Source organism: Hibiscus syriacus, unplaced genomic scaffold (assembly GCF_006381635.1).
Source record: "Hibiscus syriacus cultivar Baekdansim isolate YM2019G1 unplaced genomic scaffold, ASM638163v2 tig00110202_pilon, whole genome shotgun sequence".
NCBI lineage: Eukaryota > Viridiplantae > Streptophyta > Magnoliopsida > Malvales > Malvaceae > Hibiscus > Hibiscus syriacus.
In genome coordinates, this window is record NW_024062625.1 from 481237 (window position 1) to 505497 (window position 24261).

General features: G+C 32.9%; 3 protein-coding genes across 4 annotated transcripts; 2 read left to right on the forward strand and 1 right to left on the reverse strand.

Moving 5' to 3' along the window:
- The first annotated feature begins 6050 nt into the window (after positions 1 to 6050).
- Positions 6051 to 12192, forward strand: LOC120219011 (cellulose synthase A catalytic subunit 1 [UDP-forming]-like). Its single transcript, XM_039215873.1, has 14 exons — positions 6051 to 6131; positions 6569 to 6764; positions 6865 to 7046; positions 7407 to 7521; positions 7605 to 7791; positions 8100 to 8366; positions 8503 to 8848; positions 9320 to 9457; positions 9566 to 9691; positions 9878 to 10090; positions 10184 to 10448; positions 10775 to 10971; positions 11069 to 11419; positions 11529 to 12192. The coding sequence occupies exons 1-14, from the start codon at positions 6051 to 6053 to the stop codon at positions 12114 to 12116; spliced, it is 3252 nt and encodes a 1083-aa protein (XP_039071804.1). The 3' UTR covers positions 12117 to 12192.
- Positions 12193 to 13516: 1324 nt separating this feature from the next.
- On the forward strand, positions 13517 to 15262 carry LOC120219013 (uncharacterized protein At2g34160-like). 2 transcript variants are annotated; one of them, XM_039215876.1, is made up of 5 exons: positions 13517 to 13829; positions 14068 to 14116; positions 14581 to 14643; positions 14737 to 14801; positions 15013 to 15262. In XM_039215876.1, the coding sequence occupies exons 1-5, from the start codon at positions 13719 to 13721 to the stop codon at positions 15091 to 15093; spliced, it is 369 nt and encodes a 122-aa protein (XP_039071807.1). In that variant the 5' UTR covers positions 13517 to 13718; the 3' UTR covers positions 15094 to 15262. The 2 variants fall into 2 exon arrangements, with proteins under 2 accessions (XP_039071807.1, XP_039071808.1); XM_039215877.1 differs by lacking the exon at positions 15013 to 15262 and adding an exon at positions 14892 to 14929 and having other exon boundaries at positions 14737 to 14816.
- A 385-nt stretch (positions 15263 to 15647) lies between these two features.
- Positions 15648 to 23296, reverse strand: LOC120219014 (adenine nucleotide transporter BT1, chloroplastic/mitochondrial-like). The gene is made up of 2 exons (XM_039215878.1): positions 23265 to 23296; positions 15648 to 16143 (listed from the first exon to the last, which is right to left on the reverse strand). The coding sequence occupies exon 2, from the start codon at positions 16135 to 16137 to the stop codon at positions 15799 to 15801; it is 339 nt and encodes a 112-aa protein (XP_039071809.1). The 5' UTR covers positions 16138 to 16143; positions 23265 to 23296; the 3' UTR covers positions 15648 to 15798.
- Positions 23297 to 24261: the final 965 nt, after the last annotated feature.

A 24261-nucleotide genomic window follows, 5' to 3' on the forward strand; every position in this document is an offset into this window, starting at 1 on the left:
TAGTTTACAAATTCGTTGCGATAGTCTACAGTTGTCGTTGCGATTTTCCAAATTCGTTGCGAAAATTCGTTATGATAGTTAAAAAAAAGATTTTGTTTCTTAAGAATTTTCTCTAAAAAGATAGTATCCGCGCGGACGTGTCGAAGACACGTATTACCACGACCACGACCACGACCCTAGATGAGAGGAGACGGCGGCGGCGGCGGCGCGCGAGAGTCCCCATTGTTCTCTTCCACTCAACAAGGAAGTGGTAAATTCAAGCCTTAAATATCATTCCCAATAGTGTTTCCAATACTATGTGGGATTGAGCATTACCAACACCATAGAATCTTAGTTCCCGACCACCACTTACTAATCAAAGAGATCGAAATATGAAGGGACTGTTAAACTGCATACATAAGCATCTATTTTAGTGCTTCCTTGACTATGTAATGAGCATGCATTTCTTTGATATATATGTATTTTTCTAAATCTCTGCATAGGAAAATGCTAATAGAATATAGTAAATAAGTACATGCAGTTGTTTTCTCCTCAAAACATTTCTATTCAGTTAATATTATGGTAGCGAAACATGTGAAAGTATTAGATAATCTTACTTGATCGATGGTTTTAATGCGTCTTATGATGGTTATCTATGAATATCAAGAGTAACTTATTGGAAATTAATCGCTAAAATGATTGGTTCAAGGGCTTGATTTGCGGTGTCGTCTGTTATTGATTGAGTTAACAATAGTTGTCTATGTTCATTCTCCATTGTTTTTGAAATTCAAGTTAGGGAAGTAGCTGTGAACTAGATATGACTCATGCCTTTCAAGTGATAATGGAAAGAGATCTCAAATCTGTGGTCTGGTATATATCTTTCTTGTTCTTTAATCGAATGAATCTGAAATAATCAAACGGTTTTGATATGTGGTCGGGAACTAAGATTTTATGGTGTTGGTAATGCTCAATCCCACATAGTATTGGAAACACTATTGAGAATGGTATTTAAGGCTTGAATTTCTCACTTCCTTGTTGAGTGGAAGAGAACAAGGGGGACTCTCGCGCGCCGTCGCCGCCGCCGTCTCGTCTCAGGTCGTGGTCGTGGTAATACGTGTCTTCGGCATGTACGCGCGAATACTATATTTTTAGAGAAAATTCTTAAGAAACAAAATCTTTTTTTTTACTATCGCAACGAATTTGGAAAATCACAACGATAACTGTAGACTATCGCAACAAATTTGGAAACTATCGCAACGACAACTTGGACTATCACAACGCGAAATGGAAAACCGCAACGCAATTTTCAACTATCGCAACGCGAATTTGTGATAGTGGAGATCGCAATGCGAATTAGAGATCGCATTACGATTTTGTTGGTCATTTTCGCAAATCCAAAAAAAGTTGGTCAAAATCGTATATTATCTGGGATTTTTGGTCACTGAGGTTATTTTCTCTTTTAAAAAACCATATATTATATAGTTTTCAAAATAAACTAATATCTATAAAGAAAAGTGTTACTTTTTAATGCCAAAGACTTGGGGTGTAATATAAGGAGTGAAAAGTTTGTAGTTACATACGCAGGTTAAAATGATTTTTTATAATTAATATAATAATTATCTATAAATAAAATGAGAAAATATATTGGTCAAAAAGTAAGCATGCAATTCATTAGTGTGTGTGCACTACTACAAACCATGATTTAGCTTTTAGTAAGATTCTTTGTTTCACTTTAAGCTTAAGCTTTAGGTTATTTCACTCCCCCATCCTCATTTGCTTTTTTTGATGTTTGTGAAGTGAAAGTACTTCGCATTGCACAATCTTGTCATAAATTCAAGAATTCTAAAATACCATTTGTTAACATAAAATTAAAAACGGCATAAACCAATTATAACCGAAAATCTTATCATAAGCCTAATTTTTTAGGTTGGACATAGAAACGTTTTCGGTTATAAGCTCTAAACCTCTTGTAATGTAATTTTTCGATTGCAACCGAAAATATTACAAATTTATATAACTTTTAGGTTGAAGATGATAACATTTTAGGTTGAAATCATCTTAAATTAACCTTAAAGTAGGCTACTGCAAAATATAATTACCCCATAAATTCTCTATTGGCCTTTAGCCATTAACATTGAAAGCCATTTCATTATTGTTTTAAAAAACTTTTTAAATTTAGTGTATTATCTTTATTGAATTTTAAAAACTGATTTGATTTAAATTGAATAAGTTTAATGAAATTAGATTTTAACTTTTTATTTAGGTTAAATTAATTTTAAAATTTAATAAATTTGTTTAAATTGATCCTTAAACTTTTAATGATCAAATTATGTCGTGAAATTTATAAATTGTTATGAATAAATAATTTTAATTAAAAAACTTAAACTCATGAGTCAATTTCATCTAACTTTTTAAGATCATAGATGAATTTGACCTAAAAAATTCGAAGATCATTTTAACTAAATTTATATGTCATTTTTGTATTTTAAACAGTTTTATAAGTTGTTTTTAATGATAAACATTCATCTAGAATTTAGAGCATTTAAACATAATTACTTTTTATTTAAAAAAAATTAAAGATTATAAATAATTTAAATTCTATAACTTATATATATATAAATAAAATCGAAATTTTTTAAATTTCAAATCATCTTTTGATTTTTCTGGAGCTATAGTTTTTACGTGCTTATCTATGTTTTTGCCCCCATTTTCAGTGCACTTATGCAATCATTGTTCAACAACGATATGAATATGAGAGATGTTTGTTGGCTCTATTCTGGTGGCAGTGTATGTGTACTATGGGATGGGTATGTATTTGTCCTAAAATCTTGAATATTTTTACGTTAGTTATTATTTTATAGATTATGTAATCTTAAAATTTTATTTGTGATCGTCTCATACGAAAATTTTTATTATTAATATATATATGTATCTATCTTAAAAAATATTTTTGAATCCGTCATTACTCTATTTAGTAGTAAAAGTACTCATGATTGGTCTACTAATTCTCCCAAAATAGGACCATCAACAAAATAAAATCAAAAACTTTTTTTAATTATTGAATATTTATCAATTTTAAACATTATGTGCAAAAATGAATTTTATAAATTACTTCAATTAGTATTAAACCTAATAAGGTGAAGAATATTGAATAGGCAAAAAGCAACAAAGAAAAGAAAGCCGATAAATGGGGTAAATTGGTGGATGAATAAAGAGCATAATCATGGTTTTGAAACACCCTTAGGGCTCCTCAAAAGCCCTTGAAAACTGAATAAATTTGGTTTACTTTGAGTTAATAAATGATTTGAAAAAAAATGAACACTGTGATGGTCAATATTAAAAGCAATGACAAAAGATCAAAGCCTTTTTGTATATAAAAAATAAACCAGAATTCAAATATGAAAATAAAAATAACACGTACACATATTCTGATACAACTGCTCAAACTTAGGTTCTTTAGAGAGAACAAAATTCTTTTATCACTTATGTCACTTTATGGGTTCTCCATACTTTGTATTTTTAATATTGTGTTAATAGATTTAAAGTTTGAGTTTCACGTAAGTCTAAGGTTTTTTCCAGATAAATTCTAAATTTAATCTTGATCTTATCTACAGAGGAGAGGAAGAAAGACTCGGGGGAAGGAAGGGGAGTGTTCTTAGTGGATCTATAATCCAAAACCTAATGGAATATGAGAGAATAAAGATGAACAACTTAATCAACCAATCAACCGACCAAATACTCTTACTCAATAATTCTAGATTAAAACAATGGGTGTGTACATTTTGGTTTTAACTAAATGATTTGAATCAAACTAATCATGTTAACGAATAAAATAATTTCAATTAATTTAATTGATTAACTATTTTTATAAATAAACCAATTTAACTGATGTTTAAATATTTTAAAATTTTTAATTGATGCCATTAATTTATAGACAGAACAAACAAATGAAGAGGCTTTGAAATTTGTGGTACAAGTGGATTCACAGGCTTGAACATATTTGAAATGAAGCAAGACAACACATCATGTTCATGTACTTGAATAACTTAAAACAGCATAGACATGTTTGATGAGATGGTGTTCGGTCCAAGGCCGAACCCATCCACAAACAAATGGTTTTTTTTTTCCAATGGGGGATTGACCTTTTATCGGATTTGGGCTTTACACACCATAAATGGCCCTTCAAATTCTGTACCTACCCCTACAAACTTTGTCCACTTGCTTAACGAACGCCGTGATTGACCTTTTCTTTTTATACCCAATACTGTTATCAACTAATATAATTATGATATTATTCGTACCAAAATACATATTAAAAATAAATTGCTTTTTAAGGTTCAATAAAGCGATCTCACCTTCCACCAGGATTTTGTGATTTTTTTATTATTAATTTTTAAATTTTAAAAAGTGGAAGAATGTAAACACGTATATAAAGGAAAAGTCTAAGCTAAGTAATTTAATAAAATCTTTCAGTAAAGACTGGTGGCATTATATTATATAAATAAAAATTTACCATATTTAAATAATGTATGTGTTGTTTTTAATTTTTTTCATTATATGGGATTTTTTTTATATTTTGATCTTTAGTAATAGTATAATCATTTTTATAATGATTTATTCTGATTTTAATTTATTTAAATAAATATTATTTATAATTTTGATTGTGTTTTATAATTGCATTTTTTTAAAAAAAATCAATATAAATTAATTGAATTAAAATAGAGTTTTGTAGGGCCCATTAATGCTGGGAAAATCGTAATTTAACTTGTCCAAAATTTTGTCAATGGCTTGCACCATAGTATTAAAAAAAAAGGCAGTGGCTGTATATATATATATATATATTATGGTTTTAGTTAGGGCGTCGCACTGTCGGCAACGCACAACGAATCCGTTGCTAAAACTCCTATAATTGTATTCACACGACTTGTTTAGCTACTTCGTTAATTATGTATTTCATTTGTTAGTTAATGGTAAATTAGTTTAATCAGCCATAGAATAGAAATCAAACTCGTCCATAGTTATATAATTTTAATTTCCTTTTATTTTAATTTGATATCAATTTAAAATTTTCACGACTAATAATAACACGACATTAATTACCATATTAGTTTCTTTTCTTTGATTAAAACTAGTGTGAGAGTATGAATGTATACAACAATTTGCTTAATGTTCTGATTTTCACATTGTTAAATTTTTAAATATATATTTATTTGCTCCATACTTGATTCTTTTACCAGTTTGACGTTTAAATATTTGTTAAATAATTATATTTATATATGAAAATTAAGATATAAAAGTAACTTATTCATTAAATAAATACAATTCAATTAATTAAAATGTTTTCATTAATTAAATTTGTTTTTTGAAAAATTAATTTCATTTAAAATAAATAATATAAGTAATCAATTCAATAATGAGTGTAGTAGAATACAATAAACCCTCATCGCATATCTAATCAAACGATAATCTCAGGACACCGTAATGAGTGTATAATAGTAAATACCTAATTAGTTGAAATAATAAATTTATAATATAATTGAGTTGGAAAAAAATTGAGTCCACCGACAGCCAGAGGAGCGGTAGATGAAGAGTAACCGGAAATAGCCGGTAATTTTAAGTACAGGCTGTTACCAGCACGGATAAAAAATTGTATAATGTTTTGTTGTCCATTTTCATGAAAGATATTAAGTAACGGTTAGCTCGATACGTGTAATAATCTTATTGGTTATAAAGCTGAGGCAGCCAAGCCATATTGATGGAATGAGCAAAAGCCGAGCACAATTGGTTAATCGATAACAACTGGTTCAGCCGGTGAAAATCGTTGCATCATGAAAAAAGAATAAAGACAATAAATTAATAAATTTAAAAATAAGTGATAAAAAAGGCAAGGCATTGAGCCCAAGAGCAAATGAACAATCCACAAAGATCATAGCTGGAATGAGTAAAGGGGAAATGGAGATGGCGTGTTGAATGGGAGAAGATTGCCGACAGTCTTTTCTCAGCCTGCACATTAATTACATTTTCAGCTAAATTTCCTACCTCTCGATCTGTGAAAGAAAGAACAAATAACCATGGAAGCGAGTGCAGGAATGGTGGCCGGTTCTCACCGGAGTAACGAGTTGGTTCGAATTCGCCATAATTCTGATAGCGGGGTTTGTCTCTTAAACTTACCCATTTCTCATTTCATTCTTTAGTTTGATTTTTTATTTGATTTGCATTGTGGCGTTTAGATCTGAGTTTTTTTTTTATCATGGAAAGTGACTTTTCAGCTTAAAAGTATAGACCATTATTCTTGATATTGATATTGGGTAGTCATTGTTAGGATCTAGATGTTAGTAGGGGGTTGGTTGACTCAGAATGACTGGATAGTGAGTTCAATCGGATCTTTGAGATTCGGGTCTGATTTTTATCCTAGTAGCTCATCTGTGGAATCCATTCTTTTGAAGTTCTTCATTTAATACTTTGTCTTATTCATGATCGATAATTTTCTGTGGCTATTTAGTTTTTATTTAAGACAATGACTCTATTTGGTTCAACTGCAAATTTTTAGAAGATTTCTAACAGCGACAAATCTCATTTCTAAATGCAGCCAAAACCGCTAAAGAATATGAATGAACAGACATGTCAGATCTGTGGTGATAGTGTTGGAGTTGGTGCTGCCGGTGATGTGTTTGTTGCCTGCAATGAGTGTGCCTTCCCGGTTTGCCGGCCTTGTTATGAGTATGAACGAAAAGATGGGACTCAGTGTTGTCCCCAGTGCAAGACTAGATACAAGAGGCATAAAGGTCTGTATGTTTCTTTGTTTTTTTGCAGTTGAATTCCATTTTATGATTTTGCTTCTAAGATTTAATCATGTGTGAAGTAAGTAATATCTGAATATTTCAGGGAGCCCTCGAGTGGAAGGAGATGATGATGAGGAAGATGTTGATGATTTGGAAAATGAGTTTGACTATCCTCAAGGGAACGGTAAGGCAAAGCGTCAATGGCAGGGTGAAGATGTGGATCTTTCTTCATCCTCAAGACATGAATCTCAACAACCAATTCCCCTTCTAACCAGTGGCCGTACGGTAGGCATTTTATGTGATTATGTCCCTATTCATGCTAAGAAGTTTGCATGATCTTTACCATGATGTGATTATTTGTTTCTTCTTTTAATACCCTTTCATTTGTCTATTGGGTGAGCGAGCAGTGCTGTTCAATTCCTGAGTTTCAATGTCAAAATTGGAAAAATCAAGTCACCCATTGCAGTTTATGCTAATCAGATTTAATTGACAAACTCTTGTGTGTATCCCCGCATTTGGTTAAATCATAACAAAAGCATTTTGTATTTGGGAAAGTGACCAGCTTTTGCTAATAGTCTTTGGTGATTTATGCTTTCTTCTACTTAAATGGTCATTTCTGTCTAACTGATTGGTCAACATTTTCAGGTTTCTGGAGAAATTGCTACACCTGACAATCAATCCGTGCGAACGACATCAGGTCCTTTGGGCCCTTCTGAAAAGAATGTTAGTTCGTCGCCCTATGTTGACCCAAGACAACCAGGTAATCACGATATTGTGTGTTTGTTTAGAAGACCCCTCCTGAAGGGTGTATTATCTGAATTGCTAATGCATCTATTCTTGTAGTCCCGGTGAGAATTGTGGACCCAACAAAGGACTTGAATTCTTATGGACTTGGGAATGTTGATTGGAAGGAAAGGGTTGAAAGTTGGAAACTCAAACAGGATAAAAATGTCTTGCATATGAACAATAGATACACTGAAGGGAAGGGAGATCTAGAAGGAACTGGTTCAAATGGAGAGGAACTGCAAATGTACGTTTTTCTTGTCTATAATAGAACTTAAACCAATTTACTATGTTCCTTTGAGTGCTTGTATATATATTTAGGACCTTGTAAATTACATTATATTTTTCATCTTCAATTTTGTTTTTGTTTTTTTACTCTATTTTTTTGGGTTAATTTGATTTTGGTGTATTGTCACTTTGTCATATTTCTATCTCTAGATGCAAATTGTGTCCACTCCTTTTGACTTTACAGACATCATTGATATATATATTTTTTTGCTCAGCTGATGTCATCTATGCATTTCTTTTTCAAGTTTAACAGTTCTTGTTTTGCAGGGCTGATGATGCTCGTCAACCTTTGAGTCGTGTGGTGCCAATTTCTTCCTCTCACCTGACCCCTTATCGTGTTGTCATCATTCTCCGTCTCATCATTTTGGGCTTTTTCTTGCAATATCGTGCAACACATCCAGTGAAAGATGCATATCCATTGTGGCTAACATCTGTTATCTGTGAGATTTGGTTTGCCTTATCGTGGCTACTAGATCAGTTTCCAAAATGGTATCCAATAAATCGTGAGACCTACCTTGACAGGCTAGCTTTGAGGTCAGTTCTGTTACTTAACTGATGGATCATTTCCTATGTGGCTGGCAAACTACCTTGCTTTCTCTCTGTCTGCCTGTGTGTGTTTGGTGTGTTGTCCTTTATTACACTATTAATAGTGATTGGCTCTATTTTCTAGATATGACCGAGATGGGGAACCATCACAGCTAGCCCCTGTAGATGTTTTTGTCAGTACTGTGGATCCACTCAAAGAGCCTCCGCTTGTCACTGCGAACACCGTCTTGTCAATCCTTGCAGTGGATTATCCTGTGGACAAAGTAGCCTGCTATGTTTCAGATGATGGTTCAGCTATGTTGACTTTTGAAGCCCTCTCTGAAACTGCAGAGTTTGCAAGGAAGTGGGTGCCTTTCTGCAAGAAGCACAACATAGAGCCTAGAGCTCCTGAGTTTTATTTTGCTCAAAAGATTGATTATCTAAAGGACAAGATACAGCCATCCTTTGTCAAGGAGCGTCGTGCTATGAAGGTAAGTGTATTTCCGAGGAGTGCTCTGATTTTTAACGAACTTAATGATTTTCTAGATATCACCAAAGCATTGAGGTTAGATTTGAGTGTATTAGCCTAGAATTAAATTTGCTTTAACATGATAAAAATGTGGTTATATCTTGAGATTCATGCAATAGAGGAAAAATAATAGTCTATTTGAATTGGTAAAAATATAGGAAAGAAAATGGATTGGTAAAGCACAAGCCTTTTTTAAACATAGTTTCGTGCCTACTTGTAAGCTTTGCTTGAAATAGTCAACACCTTCATATATTTTCTTTGTAGTTAGACACTGCATATATAAATATATAACCAAAGAAATCTTCAGAAGGCTTAAAGAGGGTTCCTATAAAATCTGAAGAATTGTTTCTTCCACTCACTACTTCGTATTAAACTTAGAAAAAATGATGCCACATACTTTAACATTGATAAAGGTGAATTCTTCTTTCAACAGAGAGAATATGAAGAATTCAAGGTGCGGATCAATGCCCTTGTTGCCAAAGCTCAGAAAATGCCCGAAGAAGGTTGGACAATGCAGGATGGTACTCCGTGGCCTGGAAACAACCCAAGAGATCATCCAGGAATGATACAGGTATTGTTCTTGAGCTGAGTTGTCTGACAGTAAAGTTGGTCGTGTGATTCCTTACTATCATGTTTCCCCCCCCCATCATTTTCTAACATCCTTTTTGTGGACCAACAGGTGTTTTTAGGTCACAGTGGAGGGCTTGATACTGATGGAAATGAACTACCTCGCCTTATCTATGTTTCTCGAGAGAAACGACCTGGCTTCCAACACCACAAGAAAGCTGGAGCCATGAATGCTTTGGTATGCCATTCTCAGCCCTTTCTTCAATTTCAGCATGTAACCAAAAGTGTTTTAGAGTATAATATTTATGTTACATATGTTCACAATGAATATTAGCCAGTTTTTCATCAGGAATATATCCTTTTAGATTTTCAGCACTTGCAACCTCAGTTCCACTTTCTAATCTTGCCATTTTATGCTTCACAGATTCGAGTTTCAGCTGTTCTTACCAATGGAGCATATTTGTTGAATGTCGATTGTGATCACTACTTCAATAACAGTAAAGCTCTTAAAGAAGCTATGTGTTTCATGATGGATCCTGCATATGGAAGAAAGACATGCTATGTGCAGTTCCCTCAACGTTTTGATGGTATCGACTTGCACGATCGATATGCTAACAGAAATATTGTGTTCTTTGATGTAAGACCCACTTAATTTGTCTTCAAGATAATGTTTCTTTCCAATTACTATTTAATGGGGAATTGTAGTTTACTTTGTACTTGTATTTTGCAGATTAACTTGAAAGGGTTAGATGGCATCCAAGGTCCAGTCTATGTGGGAACTGGTTGTTGTTTCAACAGGCAAGCTCTATATGGCTACGATCCAGTTCTAACAGAAGCTGATTTGGAACCAAATATTATCATTAAGAGTTGTTGCGGTTCAAGAAAGAAGGGAAAGAGTGGAAATAGAAAATATATTGACCAGAAAAGGGCAGCTAAGAGAACTGAATCGACCATCCCTATTTTCAATATGGAAGACATTGAGGAAGGTGTTGAAGGTGGGCATTTTTGTCAAAACTATTTCTGATTTTTTTATCTTGTATTGATTTGATGTTCTCTACACCAGTCCGTGATCATATCACTTTATTTTCCGCTTCTGCATGGCTGCCATAAAGTTTCATTATATTGAATGAATATCTTCAGCATCAATATTATTCAAGTTCACTCGGTATGAAATCCGTCTTCTTTAAAAAGAAAAAGTTCACTCAGTATGCGAAGAAGTATACTGGTGGATTCCGTTTTGATTAAGTGAGCATGAAGATGAAGGTTGTGTTAGAATGTGCGTCCACAATGTGATTTTAATTGTATACATTGTTTTCTGCAGGATATGATGATGAAAGGTCTCTTCTTATGTCTCAGAAGAGCTTAGAGAAGCGGTTTGGTCAGTCCCCGGTATTTATTGCAGCTACCTTCATGGAACAAGGAGGCATTCCACCATCAACAAATCCTGCAACTCTTTTAAAAGAAGCAATCCATGTAATTAGTTGTGGATACGAGGACAAGACTGAATGGGGCAAGGAGGTCAGTTCGTGAAGTATCATGGCCTTTTACTGCTGCATAATCCTTTTTCCCTTTTGTATGCACTAACTCTTTCGGTTTTTTTTTCTTCTGTGGCCAGATTGGATGGATTTATGGTTCTGTTACAGAAGATATTTTGACTGGTTTTAAGATGCATGCCCGTGGATGGATATCAATCTATTGCATGCCTCCTCGTCCAGCATTTAAGGGATCTGCTCCTATCAATCTTTCTGATCGTTTGAACCAAGTTCTTCGATGGGCCTTGGGTTCAATTGAGATTTTGCTGAGCAGGCATTGCCCCATCTGGTATGGTTACAAAGGAAGATTGAGGCTTCTGGAGAGACTGGCTTACATTAACACCATTGTTTATCCCCTTACCTCTATTCCTTTGCTTGCTTATTGTACGCTTCCAGCCTTTTGCCTTCTGACAGGAAAATTTATCATTCCCGAGGTTAGTGGTTGTTATAGCTTCATTTTCTTGCTTTAAAATGTATTTCTAACCCTGCAATCCTCTAAAAACTATTTTCTGACACTAATGTTCTTCCTCCAAATTTATGCAGATAAGCAACTATGCTAGCATGTGGTTCATTCTCCTTTTTGTTTCCATTTTTGCCACTGGAATACTTGAGCTTAGGTGGAGTGGTGTCAGTATCGAAGACTGGTGGAGAAATGAACAATTCTGGGTCATTGGTGGAACATCAGCTCATCTCTTTGCTGTTTTCCAGGGTCTTCTGAAAGTTCTTGCTGGAATTGATACCAACTTTACTGTCACTTCAAAGGCATCTGACGATGATGGTGAGTTTGCGGAGCTTTATGTTTTCAAATGGACATCGCTTCTCATTCCTCCAACCACGGTACTTATTATCAACCTGGTGGGCATCGTGGCCGGCGTATCATATGCTATAAACAGTGGTTACCAATCCTGGGGGCCTCTTTTTGGAAAGCTTTTCTTTGCAATCTGGGTGATAGCCCATTTATATCCTTTCTTGAAAGGTCTGTTGGGTCGTCAGAACCGCACCCCTACAATTGTCATCGTTTGGTCTATACTTCTCGCTTCTATCTTCTCGTTGCTGTGGGTGCGTATCGACCCCTTCACCTCAGATGCCACAAAAGCTGCTGCAAACGGTCAGTGTGGCATCAACTGTTAGTTTCATTCCCGGATCATTGTATTCCAGTAAATGCGTCTCTCCATCAAGTTGGCTATTGTGTATATAACCAAGAAGAGTGAGAGATCACAACCACATATGCTCGATATATGCTTATTATATGTTTGATGACGCAGATGGAGACCTAAGACAAAGAAACCTATATATATATATATATATATATTTTGTTCACTTCCATTCTTCTTCTACAAGGTATTGGTGATGCTGTGTAATTTTAAAACTTCTTTTCCTTGTTTGGATTATGTAGAGATATTTATTCATATCCAATGCTATGGAAGAGACTTGCTACTGTCCTTTTCTTGACTTTATGTTTTACTTTATTTTACCATTCATATGAGAATTTGGAGTAAAGGCTCTTCCAATATGAAATTTAATCTCTGATGCTCTTTTAAGTTTGATCATAGAATATGCCTGGTCAAGAAGAGAATGGGCCAACCGTCTAAGTACCAAATGTTCAAATATATCTATATATTATTATTTTTAAGATTTCTTGTTAATAAAAGCAACGTGTTGTAACTAAGGGCCTCTCTTGATTTTTTTTTATTTTATGTAAATAATCAATATTTAAATTTTTAGATATTTGATGATTATATTAAAATTTTACTTTATCTAAACTTTTCCCCGAAAATTGTTGGATAGAATAATTAGTTAAATTGCTACTTAGTATTAATGTTAAAAATATTAAGTTAATTTTATTTTTAAAATAGTTATATTTGAAAAAAAAATACAAGTTTTGTTGTTTTTGAAAAATATAATTCAAATTATTATATTTGATTTTCATTCAAAATTATCAAAATGATATCAAATATTATATTATCAACTATTAATTGATTTCATGGGATAAGACCATAGATCCCTTCACTAAAGTTATTGATCTAAATCATCCAAAAATTAATCACCCAAAAGATAGAATATTGATAATTTTATAAAAATAAATAAATTATTATATTAATAAAGATTAATATAATTAGTATACAATTTTTACTAATTATCAATAAATTTTATAATGTAAACTCAGTGCTAAAAAATAATATTTAATTATAGCTAAAAAGATTGTTCCAAAAATATATAAAATATATTATATGCATAATTTTTTTAAAAGTAAAATGGATTTTTATATCATTATTCTAAAATTTCAAAATATTTTTTGAGGATTTTTTTTTAAAAAATTCTCAAGAACTTAATAACACCAAATTTAACCAATAGATTGATCATAGCATACCTAATTTTATATAATGTTACTTGTAATTTGTAAAAGTAAATCCAAACTAAAACCAATTTTGCTTTTGTTGGTTCTATGGAGTATTCACTTAAAATTTCATAAAATAAAAAAAAAATGATACTGACACGTATGGTTTTGTTTGAAACCAATCCTAATCACTTGATTGTACTACCAAAAATAATCGATTCCATCGAAAAGCATGGAAATCGCCGATAAAAGAGGAGGGGAAGTGGTGATGAGGAGTTGAATAATTGAATTCAAGGGTTTTTGAGCTCCACTGCTCCCCCTTTTGTTTGTGTTACGGAACCTGAGGTGATATAAATACTTAGGGTTTTTGTTTTCTGTCTCTCTAAAGAACGAGAATGGTGGGCACAACAGAGGCAGTGGATTCATCAGCCTCCAACAACAAGAAGAACCGTATCCAAGTCTCCAATACCCAGAAACCCCTCTTCTTCTACGTTAATCTCGCCAAGGTTCCTTCACTTTGTTTGTTCTTTCTAAATTTCTATCTCTCGGTGATTAATTAATAATATGAGACTTTGAGTTATGACTTTGGGTTTTCATTTGATTTTTCCTTTCGGATTTTGTTGTTGTTGTTGATCATGATGTGAAAATTTTCAAGACAAATGGGAATTATATGAACCAAAAATGATTTAAATTAGTGTTTTTTTGGTTAGTTGTTTATACATTTATTTTGCTCCCTTTTGGCAGAGGTACATGCAGCAATACAATGAGGTGGAACTCTCAGCGCTTGGAATGGGTATTCTTTCTTCGCTCTTCTTTCCACTTTCACTTGCTTGGTTTACTCATTCTTGGAAATTTTTTATTCGGATGTTCTTTTCAGTATCGAAGTGGCAGTTTGCTTTGTTGCTCTCTGGATTTCTTATTAAATGTTATCTGTTTAGCTTTTGAGAGATGGAATTGTCATCTAAATTGATAGCTTCAACCTGTGTGGCTAAATTATCATGGAGCTCGCAAACTGTTTTATTCTTGTTACCTTTCATGACTACTTCAATGTAATCAAAGGAACAAATTGAAGGATTGGTTTTACACCACTCGAGCTGAAATACAACACATTACCTTGACATACAAACATGCTATGTGTATATTTATGGAACGTGATTTATGATTGTGTTGCAATGCGGCTCTTGGTTTTGAATGTCGAGGAAAACATAACTGTTTCTCTCGTTTTTCTTTTAACTCACTTTCTATGCTGCCTGACAGCTATTGCTACTGTTGTTACCATTGCTGAGATATTGAAGAACAATGGGCTGGCCATAGAGAAAAGTGAGTCTTACCCATAACAAAATATACATTTTAGCTTCATTTCATTTTGATAACTCAAACTTTGTATCGTGATATATATGCATTATATGACAGAAATCATGACTTCCACCATTGACATGAGAGAGGAATCAGGCGGACGACCTGTACAAAAAGCTAAAGTAAGTTGTAAGACTGTTAAACCAATTAGATATATAGTGAGGCCTCTGGTTATTGTGTAGTTATGGGACATAAATTCTATTAATTGGTAGGTTTGGGATTAATATATAGTAAAATTCACATGTACTACTTTCGTCCATTTTTAATCATTTAATACTAACATTAATTCTCAGGGTCATTGAACTTTTCTTATTGCAATTTGTTATATTGTAGATTGAAATACTGCTGAGGAAGTCAGAGAAGTTTGACGAGTTGATGGCAGCTGCTGCTGAGGAAGCCTTAGATAATGAGTAAAGCTAAGCTAGGAATAAGATTGTGAGCTGTGTTACTTTGATTGTGAGCATCTTCAACAGTTCTGTTCTTGTTTGCTTGCGAGTGAAGCTTTGTCACTGTGATGAGTTTTAGGAATTCTTGTAAACTACTATTGCGGTTTATTATTCAATATTCAAATTTGTTGTCGATCCCTTTCTTCTGCAGTCCTATATGACTAAGGCATCTGGTTTTCGGATGGAAATCATAACAGGCACCTTGATGATCCTAACGTCCTGCTCTCAAAGTGCTTATAAATTTTCTTGCATTGCAGTGGCCCCCAAGGGGAAACTAAAGTTAAAATAACACAGTAAAAAGTTAGAGAATAACACTTTTTGTATACCGGAAAACATGTTAATCACTCGCAGGAAAAATGGATCCAAGAGTAATCCCACTCAAACTAGTTGCTAAAACACTGCTCAACGAACACAAAAACGCCACAGCCTGAACTGATCCTTAACAAAAATGATTCAGGAGTTTTTTTTTTAATGAACGTAAAACGTATGCCATCTCGTTCATGTGTTCAAAAGATGAGTTATTCCATTTTGACCGGAAACTCTATGCTTCATCATCATCTTTGTCAACCGGTATCCTTTTGCATGCTTCATAGCACATGAAAGAAATCCCAGCAGCAGGTACCAACTTCATGCAACTTGGACCAAAACCTTTATACAGACCACGAATCCCTTCCTATTCAAGCATGCTTGCGAGTGCATGCACCACATTCTTGTAGACCTGTCTTCCATGGAGAGCTCCAACCTGCATGTGCTTTCGAGCAACCTCCAGCAGGAATGTTGCACTACTTGAAATGGCCCCAGCTAGTGATCCAATTAAAAGAGTTTCAATATTCCCAATTTTTTCCTCTTTAGAAATTTTACGGTACACTTTCCGTAAAGTATAATATGCAAAATAATTAGTGCCGGCATATGGAATTACTCCGATGAGACTAGGAGCAAGGCCTCTGTAAAGTTCTGCAGGGCCCTCCTTTTGCAGTATTTTTAAGAAAGCATCAAGTATACCATCGTACATATTCTTCTGCAAAATTAACAAGTCTCAAATTTAAGTGAGAGCGCACTTTTACTCTATGAATTGTGAATTCTAGACTATTTGTAACATTCCGAAATTCAAGGTCAGTGACTAAATTGCAAATTTTGAAAACTATGTGCTTGATTTTGAAATAAGTTAAAAGTTCATTGATTTAATTGAAGAAATTTGATGTTGGATTTAATAGTAAAGTTAGAAAGTAACAAGGGTATTATGGTCTTTTCTAAGAGAAAATTTTTATTCTCTTTTTAAGAAATATAAAAACGTGGGAAATGAGGAAATCTATCCAGAGTCTTCTTCTTCAGCTCCTTCTTCTCCCCGTAAGCCTCAGTTAAAGGTAAATTTAATTTTAGCTGTTTAATTCTTGAATTTATAAGTTGATTTTGATTCTTTGAGTATTATATAAGCTTTCGCTTTAAACATCAAGAATAGAGAATTAAAAAGGAAATTATATGAAGGGTGTAGAAATTAACTTTTGTTATAGAAAGGTTTTTGAAGTTCTAAAGATGGATTTGACTTGTCAAAGGGCTAATTAAGAAGTTAGAGGTGATAGAATTGAATTAAGAACACATGAAAAATTTGATGAAATTCTTTGATTCAAGAATTATGGTGAATTATGAGGGATAGTGAAGTGTTATAATGTTATAAGAAGGTTTACATATGTGTAGATAAGTTTTATAGTATAAGGAGGGGTTAATAAGTAGAATTTGAAGACAAAGTAAGAATTTTCGGGCTCAAAATGGAATTTATGGGTTGTGTGCATCGATGCATCTTCAATGTGTATCGATGCACTCTCAAATAAATGAACATCGAATGCAATTAGTGCATCGATGCATAAGGAGTGCATCGATGCACCCCCTTAAAATGAAAACATCGAATGTGATTTGTGTATCGATGCATGGGTAGTGCATCGATGCACATGTTAAAGAATGCATCGATGCACATGTTAAAGAATGCATCGATGCACATGTTAAAGAATGCATCGATGCACTGTAGAATGTATCGATGCACTTCAAGGGAAAATAGAATTATACTTTTCTTTTGGTCTAAGAAATGATAGATTAAATATATCAATTGGATACTGATATGTATCAATGTATGATTATATAGATATCGAGCACGAACAAGTTCTCGAACGATTATCAAGTTAAGATTCGATCGAAAGAGAGAAAAGCATAAAAGTGGATTGAAACTTAGTTAGACCAAGGTGAGTGCATCTTAGTACATCGAATTATATGGAAATTGACTTGTGATAAGTCTATTTCCGATAGTATAGTACATGAAGTATGTGATTAATATGAAATGTATGTATCCTTGATTGTATGAGTGCATATATATGCTATGTGAATATATGGTTATGGAATAAAGTATATAATAATACAATGTTATTTGAGTTACTTAACAATGAGTCAAAAGATTACAGGCATATGTAACATAAATTATAAGATAAGAAAATATGTGCTTACATGTATTTGCGGATATATATATATATATATATATATGAATAAGATATGATATATGTTTATGTAAAACCATGCAAAGTGATATGAGAAGTGAACTACACAATTATGTGATCATATGAGAATGAGATAAAGAGTCATGAGATATATAAAAGAGAAAGTATAGGTGATACGTGAAAGTGAATCATATGATTATACATATATGGATGACATGAATTGTATGTATGCATGATTATGTGTTAACATGCTTTTGTATGTAATGATATAAGAGTATGTTCTATGTGATGTATATATATATGAACATATGTGAAACTGAACTATGTGATTGCATGAGAAAGATACGAGCCATATGACATGATATATGTGAACATGAGAAAACAAAGTATAAGATAGGAGCTATGTGATCCTATGAGAATATGAAAAGAAGCTATGTGACTACATGTATATGTAAAAGAAGCTATGAGCTTATATGACATGTGATATGAAAGTGTATATATGAAATGATATAAAGATAAATGTCCATGGCATATGATACGAGAGCGATAGGTATAGTTGGCATGCCAAGAGTCGAGGGTTTACCTATGTTTACGGAACATATGGACAGAATTACCTATGTCTTTCGAGACATATGGACAGTGTACCTATGTTCTAAGGAACATATGAATTGTTTACCTAGGTTCTTCGGGACCTATAGACAGTTGCCGAGGTTCTTTATGACCTCTGGATAGGTCCTTCGGGACAAATTTCATAGCCCCTAGTGGGATCTTATACGAGCTGTGGTGACAGCATAGTGCACAACCTCAATAGACTCACATATTTACAGTTCTCACATATGTACATGGTCTAACAAAGAGAGAACAATAAATATATATATTACATGTAAAGTATATGCTTTTGTAATATGAATTGCATTATATGATTATATGATGATGTGTGTATTGCTTGGTTAAATGAATCATATGTGGCTTAAAAGAATAGACATACGAGTATATGATTATAAGACATAAATTATAAGAATATGGATAGTGGAATAAGGTTAGTAATGGAAATGATGTGAGATATGTATATGTGTATATTACATTGTATGTAATGTTAATTTGTTTTGGGATGACATAATGAGATGATGTGTTCCTGCATGTTTAAATAATTAGAGTTCTTTTATTAATGTAATGCCTCACTAAGTCATAGACTTAGCGTGTGATTGTTTCACACGTAGGTTACAGAAGTGAAAAGAGTAAAGAGCAATGTGGAGCAAGACAGGTTAGTTCTCCTTACCGAAGGTCAGATCAGAAGAAAAGTGAATAATATGTATTTTAATATATAAAGTTTTAATTGGCATGTATTCAAAATAATATATAGTATAAGCTCTGAATAGTTTTGTAAACGTTTTGAATAAGTTATATGTTATAATAATTTTAAATTACTCACTATTTTATACAAGTAAATGTTTTGAAAAGTCAATGTGACACATCGGACTCGGATTTGGTTCGGATACAGGTTGGGGTGTTACATTTAATGATACCAGGGCTAAGGTTTAGGCGATTCTAGGCTTAAACCGAAGTCAAATGAGGTTTAAAAATGTGTATATGCCAACTTAAAGTGAATTTCTGATCTGATAGTGTAAGGAGTATCATGTCTTGCTAATAGAATAAGATTTGTATGATGTAGTAGAAATTGATTATAGAAATTGTCGAAGTGAACCGATAGCTGACAAATCTGATGATGATAGGACAAGAGTATGTGAACATGAAAGGAAAGATATGATTTGTGTATAAGGAATAAGGGAATAAAGAATGAAAAAGATTGAGTTTAAAGGATCAGATATGATAAAGGTTATATGGAAAAGTAGACGATAAGTTTGATATAGAAGTAAGAGAAATGTGCAAGGTGAGGTGAAAAGATTGTTCGATTATGTAAAATGTATGTTTAATCAAATTGGAAGAAGATTTAAGGTCATATTCTTGGTTAAATGAGGATGGAAAACGAATTTGGTTATTACTATAAGGTAGTTAGAGATGGATTTATGATGTTGAGTGATGAAAATGGATGTTACTGTCTATGTAATGAGTGACATTATATGGATTTTAGAAAGGTCAAAGGAAAATGCAAAATCTAAGGAGAGAAAAGATATAAATGGATTTGAGGTTATGGGTTACTGTGTATATGATAAGTGACAGTAGATAAATATATAAAGGAAAAAGGTAGTTGAAGAAATAAAGGAATGAAAGATTAAGTAAAGGAGGTAGCATGAGAACATTAGAAGATATGTTCTTATTGATATGTTCAGTGAAAATTCGAGGACGAATTTTCTTTAAAGGATGAGAGATTTGTAACATCCCAAAATTTAGGGTCAATGACTAAATTGCAAATTTTGAAAACTATGTGCTTGATTTTGAAATAAGTTAAAAGTTCATGGATTTAATTGAAGAAGTTTGATGTTGGATTTAATAGTAAAGTTGGAAAGTAACAAGGGTATTATGGTTTTTTCTAAGAGAAGATTTTTATTCTCTCTTTTTAAGGAATATAAAAACGTGGGAAATGAGGAAATCTATCCAGAGTCTTCTTCTTCAACTCCTTCTTCTCCCCGTAAGCCTCAGTTAAAGGTGAGTTTAATTTCAGCTGTTTAATTCTTGGATTTATAAGTTGATTTTGATTCTTTGAGTATTATATAAGCTTAAGGAAAGCTTATATAAGCTTAAGGAGCTTATATAAGCTTTAAACATCAAAAATAGAGAATTAAAAAGGAAATTATATGAAGGGTGTAGAAATTAACTTTTGTTATAGAAAGGTTTTTGAAGTTCTAAAGATGGATTTGACTTGTCAAAGGGCTAATTAAGAAGTTAGAGGTGATAGAATTGAATTAAGAACACATGAAAAATTTGATGAAATTCTTTAATTCAAGAATTATGGTGAATTATGAGGGATAGTGAAGTGTTATAATGTTATAAGAAGGTTTACATATGTATAGATAAGTTTTATGGTATAAGGAGGAGTTAATAAGTAGAATTTGAGAACAAAGTAAGCATTTTCGGGCTTAAAATGAAATTTCTGGGTTGTGTGCATCGATGCATCTTCAATGTGTATCAATGCACTCTCAAATAAATGAACATCGAATGCAATTAGTGCATCGATGCACCCCTTAAAATGAAAACATCGAATGTGATTTGTGTATCGATGCATGGGTAGTGCATCGATGCACATGTTAAAGAATGCATCGAGTTAGAGGTGATAGAATTGAATTAAGAACACATGAAAAATTTGATGAAATTCTTTGATTCAAGAATTATGGTGAATTATGAGGGATAGTGAAGTGTTATAATGTTATAAGAAGATTTACATATGTATAGATAAGTTTTATGGTATAAGGAGGGGTTAATAAGTAGAATTTGAGGACAAAGTAAGCATTTTCGGGCTCAAAATGGAATTTATGGGTTGTGTGCATCGATGCATCTTCAATGTGTATCGATGCACTCTCAAATAAATGAACATCGAATGCAATTAGTGCATCGATCCATAAGGAGTGCATCGATGCATAAGGAGTGCATCGATGCACCCCCTTAAAATGAAAACATCGAATGTGATTTGTGTATCGATGTATGGGTAGTGCATCGATGCACATGTTAAAGAATGCATCGATGCACTGTAGAATGTATCGATGCACTTCAAGGGAAAATAGAATTATACTTTTCTTTTGGTCTAAGAAATGATAGATTAGAATATATCAATTGGATACTGATATGTATCAATGTATGATTATATAGATATCGAGCACGAACAAATTCTCGAACGATTATCAAGTTAAGATTCGATCGAAAGAGAGGAAAGCATAAAAGTGGATTGAAACTTAGTGAGGCCAAGGTGAGTGCATCTTATTACATCGAATTATATGGAAATTGACTTGTGATAAGTCTATTTCCGATAGTATAGTACGTGAAGTATGTGATTAATATGAAATGTATGTATCCTTGATTGTATGAGGGCATATATATGCTATGTGAATATATGGTTATGGAATAATGTATATAATAATACAATGTTATTTGAGTTACATAACAATGAGTCAAAAGATTACATGCATATGTAACATAAATTATAAGATAAGAAAATATGTGCTTACATGTATTTGCAGATATATATATATATATATAAATAAGATATGATATATGTTTATGTAAAATCATGCAAAGTGATATGAGAAGTGAACTACACAATTATGTGATCATATGAGAATGAGATAAAGAGTCATGAGATATATAAAAGAGAAAGTATAGGTGATACGTGAAAGTGAATCATATGATTATACATATATGGATGACATGAATTGTATGTATGTATGATTATGTGTTAACATGCTTTTGTATGTAATGATATAAGTATGTTCTATGTGATGTATATATATATATGAACATATGTGAAACTGAACTATGTGATTGCATGAGAAAGATACGAGCCATATGACATGATATATGTGAACATGAGAAAACAAAGTATAAGATAGGAGCTATGTGATCCTATGAGAATATGAAAAGAAGCTATGTGACTACATGATGTAAAAGAAGCTATAAGCTTATATGACATGTGATATGAAAGTGTATATATGAAATGATATAAAGATAAATGCCCATGGTATATGATACGAGAGCGATAGGTATAGCTGGCATGCCAAGAGTCGAGGGTTTACCTATGTTCTACGGAACATATGGACAGAATTACCTGTCTTTCGAGACATATGGACAGTATACCTATGTTCTAAGGAACATATGGACAATATACGTATGTTCTAAGGAACATATGGATAGTTTAGCTAAGTTCTTCGGGACCTATGGACAGTTGCTGAGGTTCTTTATGACCTCTGGATAGGTCATTCGGGACAAATTTTATAGCCCCTAGTGAGACCCTATACGAGCTGTGGTGACAGCATAGTGCACAACCTTAATAGACTCACATATTTATAGTTCTCACATATGTACATGGGCTAACAAAGAGAGAACAATAAATATATATATTACATGTAAAGTATATGCTTTTGTAATATGAATTGCATTATATGATTATATGATGATGTGTGTATTGCTTGGTTAAATGAATCATATGTGACTTAAAAGAATAGACATACGAGTATATGATTATAAGACATAAATGATAAGAATATGGATAGTGGAATAAGGTTAGTAATGGAAATGGTGTGAAATATGTATATGTGTATATTACATTGTATGTAATGTTAATTTGTTTTGGTATGACATCATGAGATGATGTGTTCCTACATGTTTAAATAATTAGAGTTCTTTTATAAATGTAATGCCTCACTAAGTCATAGACTTAACGTGTGATTGTTTCACACGTAGGTTACAAAAGTGAGAAAAGTAAAGAGCAATGTGGAGCAAGACAGGTCAGTTCTCCTTACTGAAGGTCAGATCAGAAGAAAGGTGAATATTATGTATTTTAATATATAAAGTTTTATTTGGCATGTATTCAAAATAATATATTGTATAAACTCTGAATAGTTCTGTAAACGTTTTGAATAAGTTATATGTTATAATAATTTTAAATTACTCACTATTTTATACAAGTAAATGTTTTGAAAAGTCAATGTGACACCTCGAACTCGGATTTGGGTCGGATACGAGTTGGGGGTGTTACACTATTTACCTCAATGGTCAATGTGACACCTCGAACTCGGATTTGGGTCGGATACGAGTTGGGGGTGTTACACTATTTACCTCGGTAACTAATGATGCAGGAATTGGTGTCTTTGATTCATCCCCAGGTTTGGGTGACAACAGCTTATTCACAGAGTCAAAGCAAATAGCTGCAGTACATGGGAAATAGGTGTAAGAACATGTCAGGAATAGTTGCAACTCTCTTTTGACTAAACAAAACTAATATGCTTCAGTATAAATAGTGCATATAATCATAATATCAGAAAGATGCAGCTTAGCCTCTGCACTGCCATTTTGTTGGCAGAAAGTCCATTAGTAATTAGTAGAATAACCAAAGATGAAAGATGACAAAATAGTACAAAGCATGGAACTTATGGCAGCAATGTTCGCCAATAAATAATCTACAAACAATACCCGTACTTGTCTTGTACATTTCTTTCATATGTTTCAAAGTTTAATCATGAAGAAGATTAAGAACCAAAAAGAACAATGTTGCAGAATAAGAAAAATGCATCAAAAAGCTTGTTTACAACCTCGTCATAGGGAAAGAAGATTTAATGATCAGCAATAACAATATAAAAGGTATTATAAAGAAACCAATAGGATAAGATATCAATCACTTTGATCTAGTTAAGCTATCAATCTACACTTTGGCTTGAACAGATACCCTTATTGTTAACATGAAATTATAAAGAAACCAATAGGATAAGATATAACACTAGCAACCATAATGCGTCAGTTTACGAAAGCACTAGATAAAACAATAAATTCAGCTAGACACAATGACAAACATGGGGGACATTGACATCAAGAAACAGAAGCTAAAACCGTACCACATTATTGCATTTAGTACCAATCTGAATAGTTTGAAAACGAAAACACTATCGTATAGGTGAAGCAAAACTACTTTATACTGCATAAAGAACATCACAAAGCTCTAAACCAAGCCAGTAATTAACCAGCATGGCAATATGCAGTACCGCAAA